General features: G+C 41.4%; 1 protein-coding gene across 1 annotated transcript in view; it reads right to left on the bottom strand.

The window, feature by feature from the left end:
• The window catches only part of LOC124016424 (TOX high mobility group box family member 2-like), a 91317-nt gene that overhangs the window by 36074 nt on the left and 42472 nt on the right, over nt 1-12771 (bottom strand). The window contains exons 3-4 of the mRNA XM_046331986.1: nt 8308-8547; nt 5093-5323 (exon numbers count right to left, since the gene is read on the bottom strand). Coding sequence (XP_046187942.1) covers nt 5093-5323; nt 8308-8547 — 471 coding nt within the window. The remainder of the gene's footprint in view (nt 1-5092; nt 5324-8307; nt 8548-12771) is intronic.

Below are 12771 nucleotides of genomic sequence, written 5' to 3' on the forward strand. Positions count from 1 at the left end.
AAATTGAGCTCAGGTGCATCCTGTTTCCAGTGATCATCCTTGAGATGAGTCCACCTGTGGTAAATTCAATTGATTGGACATGATTTGAAAAGGCACACACCTGTCTATATACTGTAGCAGAAATGTTTTGATGTTTTTCAGCAGCAGGGACTGGGAGACTAGTACTGTGAGATCCTTGATGGAAACCTGCTCCAGAGCGCTCAGGACCTCAGACTGCGAATCTGTGCCTTGACACAATCCTGTCTTGGGGCTCTACGGACTATTCCTTCCACCTTATGGCTTGGTTTTTGCTCTGACATGCACTGTCAACTGTGGGACCTGCAGCATTTAAGGTACCCAAGAACACAGTGGCCTCCATCATTCTTAAATGGCAGAAGTTTGGAAACACCAAGACTCTTTCTAGAGCTGGCTGCCCGGCCAAACTGAGCAGTCAGGGGGAGAAGGGCCTTGGTCAGGGAGCTCACCAAGTACCTGATGGTCACTCTGACAGAGCTCTAGAGTTTCTCTGTGGAGATGGGAGAACCTTCCAGAAGGACAACCATCTCTGCAGCACTCCACGAATCAGGCCTTTATGGTAGAGTACATTACAACCTGCTTAGAGTTTGCCAAAAGGCACTTAAATATGCTCAGACCATGAGAAACAAGATTATCTGGTCTGATGAAACTAAGATTGAATGCAAAGCGTCACGTCTGGAGGAAACCTGGCACCATCCCTATGGTAAAGCATGATAGTGGAAGCATCATGCTGTGGGATGTTTTTCAGCAGCAGGGACTGGGAGACTAGTACTGTGAGATCCTTGATGGAAACCTGTTCCAGAGCGCTCAGGACCTCAGAATGGTGCGAAGGTTCACCGTCCAACAAGACAACAACCCTAGGCACACAGCCAAGATAACGCAGGAGTGGCTTGGGGACAAGTCTCTGAATGTCCTTGAGTGGCCCAGCCAGAGCTCAGACTTGAACCCAATCGAACATCTCTGCAACGCTCCTCATCCAAACTGACAGAGCTTGAGAGGATCTGTAGAGAAGAATGGGAGACACTCCAAATACAGGTGGGCCAAGCTTGTCATACCCAAGAAGACTCGAGGTTGTAATCGCTGCCAAAGGGGCTTCAACAAAGTACTGAGTAAAGGGTCTGAATACTTATGTAAATGTGATATTTTAGTTTTAAATATTTTATAAATTAGCAATAAAACCATTTTAATACATTTTAGAATAAGGCTGTAACGTAACAAAATGTGGAAAAAGTTAAATGGTCTAAATACTTTCCGAATGCACTGTATTACTCTAAATACCGCAATGCATGTTGTTAAATTCAAAAGAATACAAGATAAACATTGCTGATACCATTCAAACCAATGAGGGTTCGGAACTTTAAAGCCAATTATCTCAGAATAATATTTGGTGTCTAGTCTTTGGTTGTTTTGTTTCCAACCCTTTTAATCTATGGTGCAATTCGTATGGTGCCGTGTTTCACAGTATTCACCATTTATTGGTAAATAAAGGTGCTAAATATTAAAATTAAATACATGGAAATGATACTGTTGCTGTACCTGTATGTGTTCCACAGTTCAAAGTTCAAATCAAGGCAAATAAGGACATTTTCATGACAATCGTGATGCCCTTTCACTGCTCGTCATGCCATTAACAACAGACAGCATTGACACAATCTGGGAGCGTTCATTTCTTCTACAAACCCCTCCCATGGGCTGAAATGGACAGATACTAATAAATGAGATATTAAGTTGACAGTTCAGCCCGAAATCAAAGTTCATCAGATGTTATCAGGCTTAAAAATGGATCTATTAATGGGATCAGTCCATATCCACACCATCGGTAGCGTAGATGCAGCTATATGGACGAGGTCTGGAAAATTCTGACACATTTTGATTTTGAAGTGAACTATCACTTTGGATGTGCTACTATTTGTGACTACGAATGAGATATTGATTTTCTTTGACGTGAGCCTTTATTGTGCCTCCCCATCTACGGCGAGAACAAAGATGATTGTCTAAGGTTTGTTGTTGGTTCAACTATTATTTTCTGTGACGACTGTGTGAATATAACATTTCTTCTCATTGACAGGAGATTCTATGGAGCTCGTGTTCTGACAGACACGTGAGGTGTTGGCTAGAGATGACTGTGTTTACTGACATTTAGCTACATCGGGATTACGGGATTGGGATTGCCGGGGCGGCATGGTAGCCTAGTGGTTAGAAAGTTGGACTAGTAATTTAAAGGTTGAAAGTTCAAATATCCCAGTTGACAAGGTACTAATCTGTAAATCTGCCCCTGAACAGGCAGTTAACCCACTGTTCCTAGGCCGTCATTGAAAGTAAAAATGTGTTCTTAATTAACTGACCTGCCTAGTTAAATAAAGGTAAAAAGTAAAATTATTCAATATACTGTAGGCCTCCATGGTTCTGGCTAGAAGAAACACCTTAAGTGAAGGTTGGCCATGTTGTGTACCTTTATGTTGTGTTTCACTGATCATATATATATATACATACATACAGTCGTGGCCAAAAGTTTTGAGAATTTGCACAAAGTTTGCTGCTTCAGTGTCTTTAGATATTTTTGTCAGATGTTACTATGGAATACTGAAGTATAATTACAAGCATTTCATGTGTCAAAGGCTTTTATTGACAGTTACATGTTGATGCAAAGAATCTTTTTTCAAGACCTCTGCAATCCGCCCTGGCATGCTGTCAATTAACTTCTGGGCCACATCCTGACTGATGGCAGCCCATTCTTGCATAATCAATGCTTGGAGTTTGTCAGAATTTGTGGGTTTTTGTTTGTCCACCCGCCTCTTGAGGTTTGACCACAAGTTCTCAATGGGATTAAGGTCTAGGGAGTTTCCTGCCCATGGACCCAAAATATTGATGTTTTGTTCCCCGAGCCACTTAGTTATCACTTTCTCCATCATGCTAGAAAAGGCATTGTTCGTCACCAAACTGTTCCTGGATGGTTGGGAGAAGTTTCTCTCGGAGGATGTGTTGGTACCATTCTTTATTCAGGGCTGTGTTCTTAGGCAAAATTGTGAGTGAGCCCAATCCCTTGGCTGAGAAGCAACCCCACACATGAATGGTCTCAGGATGTTTTACTGTTGGCATGCCACAGGACTGATGGTAGCGCTCACCTTGTCTTCTCCGGACAAGCTTTTTTTCTGGATGCCCCAAACAGTCGGAAAGTGGATTCATCAGAGAAAATGACTTTACCCCAGTCCTCAGCAGACCAATCCATGTACCTTTGGCAGAATATCAGTTTGTTCCTGATGTTTTTCCTGGAGAGAAGTGGCTTCTTTGCTGCCTTTCTTGATACTAGGCCATCCTCCAAAATTCTTTACCTCACTGTGCGTGCAGATGCACTCACACCTGCCTGCTGCCATTCCTGAGCAAGCTCTGTACTGGTGGTACCCTGATCCCGCAGCTGAATCAACTTTAGGAGACGGTCCTGGCGCTTGCTGGACTTTCTTGGGCGCCCTGAAGCCTTCTTCACAACAATTGAACCGTTCTCCGTGAAGGTCTTGATGATCCGATAAATGGTTGATTTAGGTGCAATCTTACTGGCAGCAATATCCTTGCCTGAAAAAGGCATGTTTGTGCAACGCAATGATGACGGTACATGTTTCCTTGCAGGTAACCATGACTGACAAAAACAATGATTCCAAGCACCACCCTCCTTTTGAAGCTTCCAGTCTGTTATTCGAACTCAATCAGCATGACAGAGTGATCTCCAGCCTTGTTCTCGTCAACACTCACACCTGTGTTAACGAGAGACTCACTGACATGATGTCAGCTGGTCCTTTTGGGGCAGGGCTGAAATGCAGTGGAAATGTTTTTTGGGGATTCAGTTCTTTTGCATGGCAAAGAGGAACTTGACAATTAATTGCAATTAATCTGATCACTCTTCATAACATTCTGGAGTATATGCAAATTGCTATTATACAAACTGAGGCTGCAGACTTTGTGAAAATTAATATTTGTGTCATTCTCAAATCTTTTGGTCAGGACTGTATATATATATATATATATATATATATATATATATATATATATATATATATATATATATATATATTTGTCAAAGTGTTATGACGTTAAAGTTAATGTTATTATATCAGGAATGCATTTATGTCATTAAGAGCTGCAAAACGTTAACCACTCATTTTGGAGTGTGTGGGTGTGTGTGTATAAACGTGTATGTATTGGTGTGTGTGTTCAGTGTGTGTGTGTATATAGGTGTGTGTATTCAGTGTGCATAAACGTGTATGTATTGGTGTGTGTGTTCAGTGTGTGTGTGTATATAGGTGTGTGTATTCAGTGTGCATAAACGTGTATGTATTGGTGTGTGTGTATAAACGTGTATGTATTTGTGTGTGTGTATAAACATGTATGTATTGGTGTGTGTGTATAAACATGTATGTATTGGTGTGTGTTCAGTGTGTGTGTGTGTATAAACGTGTACCGGTATGTATTTTTATTTTAGCTTTATTTAACTAGGAAAGTCAGTTAAGAACAAATTCTTATTCTCAATGACGGCCTCGGAACAGTGGGTTAACTGCCTGTTCAGGGGCAGAACGACAGATTTGTACCTTGTCAGCTCGGGGGTTTGAACTTGCAATCATCCGGTTACTAGTCCAACGCTCTAACCACTAGGCTACCCTGCCACCCCATGTGTGTGTTCAGTGTGTGTTCAGTGTTTGTGTGTATAAACGTGTATGTATTGGTGTGTGTGTTCAGTGTGTGTGTGTATAAACGTTTATGTATTGGTGTGTGTGTTCAGTGTTTGTGTGTATAAACGTGTATGTATTGGTGTGTGTGTTCAGTGTGTGTTCAGTGTGTGTGTGTATAAACGTGTATGTATTGGTGTGTGTGTTCAGTGTGTGTGTGTATAAACGTGTATGTATTGGTGTGTGTGTTCAGTGTGTGTGTGTATAAACGTGTATGTATTGGTGTGTGTGTTCAGTGTGTGTGTGTATAAACGTGTATGTATTGGTGTGTGTGTTCAGTGTGTGTGTGTATAAACGTGTATGTATTGGTGTGTGTGTTCAGTGTGTGTGTGTATAAACGTGTATGTATTGGTGTGCACCTGTTTTGCCTCCTCTCCCAGGCTGTCCCACATGGAGGCCACGATCTTGGACACGTCCCCAAAGGTGGCGTTGGGGTTGGAGCTCTTGATGGCCGCCTGGGTGTCCCTGAAGAAGAGGGCGTAGGCCGACACGGGTTTCGACGGCTCGTTGGGGTCCTTTTTCTTCTTCTTCTTCTGCGGTTTGGTCTTGGGCTTCATCATCTCTGAGGAAGGCCGCTTCTCGCCCGTCATCTGGAAGAAGATTTAAAACGATGCATTTGTCACCTGTCTTTCTGTTTGAAGACTGACCAATAAGACAACTGCTCACTCACAGAGAATTATACTGTATGACACGGGTAAGAAACACAGTATCAACTGTTCCCTTTCGACAGTGCTCTCCACAATGGTATGCTATTATTATGTACATTCTCCTCTCTATTACCTGAGGAGAGCAACAGAACACAGTGACAAGACACTCCCCACTCCTCTCACTTCACACCTCAGTGCACAGCTCCTTCCGTTGGTAACGTTTCACTGCCTCACGTAGACAAATGAACATGGTCAGTGTGCCAACTCATCTGTGTCAATGCCCACCAGACAGCTCAAACAAGCTTGCATCCCCAACATCAAGAGATGAGTTGCCAGTCCAGTGTAAGCATAAGTATGACTTACCGCTTATCTTACTTACTAAGTTAATAGACAATAATGTTTATGAACTTTTGCTGCGAAAAACAAAAGAAAACTAATTTAGATTCCATTTTCATCGTAATGACTTGTTTGATTAAATCCATTACAAGTAATAATAATAATAAGTAATAGAGACATCCACAGTGAAAAAATAAATTGCAAAGAACTCCCCTCTTAAACTACGATTTAAAGTAGTACTCGGGTTTGATTTAGAATTCTCAGGAAAGAAACATTCAATGTAACAAGATAAACCTGTTCACATCAACCACAGAACATTGTATTTACTTGTAAGAACATGTATTTACAGTATGATACTCTTTTGCTTTGAATTGTACTCTATGAAAATAACCTGAGATACAGTCTCTCAAATCGAATATAACACTACCATTATCCATTCCAACTTAAACTGTGCGTTTTTCTTCAGCATTGTCAAAAATGATTTATCAAAACAACACAAACGCATTTCTCCCCGGACGAGGTAAAACTGTACATTTCTCCCCGGACGAGGTAAAACTGTACATTTCTCCCCGGACTAGGTAAAACTGTACATTTCTCCCCGGACTAGGTAAAACTGTACATTTCTCCCCGGACTAGGTAAAACTGTACATTTCTCCCCGGACTAGGTAAAACTGTACATTTCTCCCCGGACTAGGTAAAACTGTACATTTCTCCCCGGACTAGGTAAAACTGTACATTTCTCCCCGGACTAGGTAAAACTGTACATTTCTCCCCGGACTAGGTAAAACTGTAGAATTCCTGACGGCAGTCTTCTTTAAAGAGTTTCATTAAGATAATAGATTCCAACTTTTGTGCAACGGAGCAAAATGTATTCAAAATCACCTCTGTTTCTACGAGCTTTGATGTGGATGTTGAATACATTGGAGGCTAATGGAATTCTATACTGATGGTAATCGTTTTTTATTCCTACATGGACAGTCATGCACAGTGGGGAGCTTGTATGGTGGAGAAAATATTGTGTTGCAGAAAATGTGCTGGTCTAATGTTGTAATCACTCTGTGCTTGAGGCTGATAAATATGCAACAACACTATAGAAACCCCCGGATTCAATTATACGTTCATGTTCTTCTTTTCTAATCCCCCGGGTTAATGGAAACAAATCCAATGAGAGCCCTGATTGGTGAGTCATTTCTGTATGCTCTGTTGTATGGATCTACATAAATTAAACGAATGTCACTTATTGAGTATTTATTCCTGTGTCCTTGTTTCAAATGAAAGAGCTGTGAGGGATTGAGGCACACATATACTCCCTCAAGCTTCCCTGTCCTTTTCAACTTGTTTACCCCACAGTGGAGAAACACATCTATTGATAGGTGTGTAGAGGTCTAGAACACCACAGTACACAATATAGAAGAGTGTTGCTTCAAGACATTTGGTTTGGAATTACAGTACGTTGCCTCAAGTTCTATCTCCCATATCTAATAGAGACGTATTACAGACGAATACAGACAGAAACATCCAAATGCATCCCTGTTGCCATTGCTGCAATATAAAGAATTGAACAGAGCTTCTGTTAATCGCTATGGAGAGGGCCTAGAGAACAGCAACAATACCAGTTATGTGAACATATATAAAGAATTGAACAGAGCTTCTGTTAATCGCTATGGAGAGGGCCTAGAGAACAGCAACAATACCAGTTATGTGAACATATATAAAGAATTGAACAGAGCTTCTGTTAATCGCTATGGAGAGGGCCTAGAGAACAGCAACAATACCAGTTATGTGAACATATATAAAGAATTGAACAGAGCTTCTGTTAATCGCTATGGAGAGGGCCTAGAGAACAGCAACAATACCAGTTATGTGAACATATATAAAGAATTGAACAGAGCTTCTGTTAATCGCTATGGAGAGGGCCTAGAGAACAGCAACAATACCAGTTATGTGAACATATATAAAGAATTGAACAGAGCTTCTGTTAATCGCTATGGAGAGGGCCTAGAGAACAGCAACAATACCAGTTATGTGAACATATATAAAGCAACAAGGGAATTTAAACAAAATGATCCACAACATAACTGGAAAGGGAGTAATAAGTTGTTTGTCCATAATCCTTTCTTGATGTGACAATTAACAATGTGCAATTAAGAGGTGACATGGTGATAACAGATTCTCAGCAAATCCCACATTACGGGAACATTTCAAGTGAAATAATTTAGACAGCAAAACAATTATAACAAAAATAAAAAATAAAAACCTGCATTACTTTTAGTTTGAACTTGGATTTGACGCCAATATTTAAAAAAACACCAGATGGTCCTTTATTACCTATGAGATTGGAGATACGCAGGCTCTCAGAAATACACTAGCTTGTTGAATAATTGCCATAAAATCACTGTCATTCTGCCATACATACACAAATTCAACAATGTGACAGCAAGTCACACAATCCTGTCTGAATAAAAATCTAGTTATAGATGCACCAATATTTGACAATTTCCTTCAGCCGTGCAACACCCAACACCAACGACAGCAACACCCTGACTTTCCCTAGGTTCAGCGAAATCAAAGAAGCATTGCCACATCAGTACCTTATGGTGGGAATCGGTTTCCTCTTCCTGTGTAGAGCTCGAGGGAGAGGGTGTGGCTGGTTTACTTCCAGGAGGTGAGGGAGAACCATGGGTAAGAGCGCTCCGGCCAACCTGAGAGTTCAGTTGGGACAGTGCACTCATGGGCTGATGGGACAGTATCCTAGGTGACCTGTTTATCAGATGGGGGTTGTGACGGCTGAGGTCATAATGTGAGCCGTCGTGGCGAGTCATCTCCTGGATCTGGGTGAGAGAAGAAGACCAGCTTTACTACTTTAACTTCATCAATTGTACAGTATATTCCCAATTTGCCTAAAAACTTGGCGCCTGCGTTGAGGGAAAGCGGTAGGTAGGAGATCAGAGAAAGTGAGTGTGTCGTTCCCAGGTTCACTGGTCCCACTGATCTCCTTAGGACTGGCCAGAAGCCAACCTATCTTGATTTTCCCACTCTCCTCAGTCACAATTGAAACACACACCATGAGTTCCTCCACTAAATTGCACTTTTCTGGCCATTTTTATCTTGATTGTGCTTTGAGGCAAGATTTGATGTGTTAAATGTCAAGTCTAGTCCTGAGGTGCAAATGACCTTGAACAACATACAGTATCATTAATCACACCAACAATCACACCAGCAATCACACCAACAACCACACCAACAATCACACCAACAACCACACCAACAACCACACCAACAATCACACCAACGATCACACCAGCAATCAGCAATCACACCAACAATCACACCAACAATCACACCAGCAATCAGCAATCACACCAACAACCACACCAACAATCACACCAACAACCACACCAACAATCACACCAACAACCACACCAACAACCACACCAACAACCACACCAACAACCACACCAACAATCACACCAGCAATCAGCAATCACACCAACAATCACACCAACAATCACACTAGCAATCAGCAATCACACCAACAATCACACCAACAATCACACCAGCAATCAGCAATCACACCAACAATCACACCAACAATCACACCAACAATCACACCAACAATCAGCAATCACACCAACAATCACACCAACAATCACACCAACAATCACACCAACAACCACACCAACAATCACACCAACAATCAGCAATCACACCAACAATCACACCAACAACCACACCAACAACCACACCAACAATCACACCAGCAATCACACCAGCAATCACACCAACAATCACACCAACAACCACACCAGCAATCACACCAACAATCACACCAACAACCACACCAACAATCACACCAACAACCACACCAACAATCACACCAACAATCACACCAGCAATCACACCAGCAATCACACCAACAATCACACCAACAACCACACCAACAACCACACCAACAATCACACCAGCAATCACACCAACAATCACACCAACAACCACACCAACAATCACACCAACAACCACACCAACAACCACACCAACAATCACACCAGCAATCACACCAGCAATCACACCAACAACCACACCAACAATCACACCAACAACCACACCAACAATCACACCAACAATCACACCAACAATCACACCAGCAATCACACCAACAACCACACCAACAATCACACCAACAACCACACCAACAACCACACCAACAACCACACCAGCAATCACACCAACAACCACACCAACAATCACACCAACAATCACACCAACAATCAGCAATCACACCAACAATCACACCAACAACCACACCAGCAATCACACCAGCAATCACACCAACAATCACACCAACAACCACACCAGCAATCACACCAACAACCACACCAACAATCACACCAACAACCACACCAGCAATCACACCAACAACCACACCAACAATCACACCAGCAATCACACCAGCAATCACACCAACAATCACACCAGCAATCACACCAACAATCACACCAACAACCACACCAACAATCACACCAGCAATCACACCAACAACCACACCAACAATCACACCAACAATCACACCAACAATCAGCAATCACACCAACAATCACACCAACAATCACACCAACAACCACACCAACAACCACACCAACAACCACACCAACAATCACACCAACAACCACACCAACAACCACACCAGCAACCACACCAACAACCACACCAACAATCACACCAACAATCACACCAACAACCACACCAGCAATCACACCAACAACCACACCAACAACCACACCAACAATCACACCAACAATCACACCAACAACCACACCAACAACCACACCAACAACCACACCAGCAACCACACCAACAACCACACCAACAATCACACCAACAATCACACCAACAATCAGCAATCAAAGACTATCTGTTCCAAACCCAACTGAATAAATCACATAATGTTCAAAGTCAGATGGGAGGTGTCTTGCCACTGTACGGCATCATTAGGATCATTTGGGACCCCTAGGTGACAACATGGTCAACGTTTACTCTGATTTTCCACTACCAGGATGGTTCAGAGCACAACATGGTCAACGTTTAGTCTGATTTTACACTACCAGGATGGTTCAGAGCACAACATGGTCAACGTTTAGTCTGATTTTACACTACCAGGATGGTTCAGAGCACAACATGGTCAACGTTTAGTCTGATTTTACACTACCAGGATGGTTCAGAGCACAACATGGTCAACGTTTAGTCTGATTTTACACTACCAGGATGGTTCAGAGCACAACATGGTCAACGTTTAGTCTGATTTTACACTACCAGGATGGTTCAGAGCACAACATGGTCAACGTTTAGTCTGATTTTACACTACCAGGATGGTTCAGAGCACAACATGGTCAACGTTTAGTCTGATTTTACACTACCAGGATGGTTCAGAGCACAACATGGTCAACGTTTAGTCTGATTTTACACTACCAGGATGGTTCAGAGCACAAGCTCTGCTCATAGAACATTGGCCTATAGACTAAAATGACTCTGGTTGGTCATTCAAGTAGAAAAAACACTGCACTTCCAAGTTCATTTTTGGAAGTTGACCCATTTAATGGAGGATACATGCGTTCCACTGCTTAAAGAGAGTCCTCATGAAGTAACACCCTTCGTAGTCTAACAGATCTCAAATCAAATACATTCAAAATCTATCAGGACATACACAACCAAAACAGGCCGTAATGCAAGCATAACTTGGGAATGTTTGTCAATTTACAGATCAGAAAGTGATCAACTAGCATTTATAAGCCCTGTTAAACATTCATGAGTTAAATAATACATTACACATTAGTGCTGTGCTAAAAAGATCTAATTGCAGGGGCCCTAGCATATGAGATCTTGATAAACACAAGTAGAGCCTCTGAGATGAAGGGTCTACAGCGCTGTAATCATAATTGGCCCCAGTAGGTTGCTGAGAATAAAATGTACTGGTAATGTAATGTTTAACAGACTCTATGCTTTGAAAACCCACAAAATATTTACAGGACGTAAGATTTTTTTTGTTTCCCTCGGCAGCAGCTTACAAAAAGCTGCCTGAACAAAGACATTCCTCTTGCATTTCAAATAACCGTATTTGAACCTCACCCCACACAAAACAGTATTTTCCAAACTCAAATCATAATTCAAAACACCATCACTCTACTTTTCAAACATAGTGAATAGCTTTAGCAAAAAAAGAGAAAGGAAAAAAAAAATCCATTAATTTTCCATTTTCGGTGGAGCTGCTCTTTAAGGGTCTTCACAAACCAAGAAGCGTTGAAAAAACAATTAATCAAACATGAATGGCCTATTATAACTACTGCAGACCTATTTCCATAGCAACAGCCTCTGGGTGAAAGTATCACCCTTTAATCTGAGCACACTATGCTTCATATAAACAAACAACAGAGACCTGTGGAACAGAGTGGCAAGGTACAGGGGTCCTCTGTAGTTTCCTATTTGGATCTATCTGTTTCAATAGAACTGTGGCGGGGTTCTTGGAACAAGAGGAATTACCTATCTAATTCTTATTGTTTGAGGAAGAAGAGGCCATAGCAGACTACTCAATCATTTCCCTTTCAATCAAACATTAATAATTCATGATATTTGTTTGGAATGCAGTAATAGACACATTTTGCCACTATTCATAACTGGTTCTTCGTAGCATTTGCTTCAATTCTAGTTCCTTTTTCACTAAAGCTGAGATGTGAAATATGGGGCATAAAAGTCAGATAGTAATATTATACAAAATATTATACAAAATATGACCTTATAAACCTCATTCTGATTAGTTGATCAATCACTTGGAAAGCAGGATGTTGTAGTATTTCTACATGTCAGGAGCTTCAGACTGTGAATTTATTACAAATCTAAACTCTTAAAATAGTTCATTTCTAAAATATATTCTCTTCTCTTCATATATTGCAAATAAAAGGCGTCTCTGTCATGTTTTGTCATTGATTATCATGCCTTGTCCCTGTTCTTCTCCTTCTATTCGTTTCCCTCTGCTGGTCTTATTAGGTTCTTTCCCTCTTTCT

This window comes from Oncorhynchus gorbuscha, linkage group LG03 (assembly GCF_021184085.1).
Source record: "Oncorhynchus gorbuscha isolate QuinsamMale2020 ecotype Even-year linkage group LG03, OgorEven_v1.0, whole genome shotgun sequence".
In the NCBI taxonomy this organism is placed as follows: Eukaryota; Metazoa; Chordata; class Actinopteri; order Salmoniformes; family Salmonidae; genus Oncorhynchus; species Oncorhynchus gorbuscha.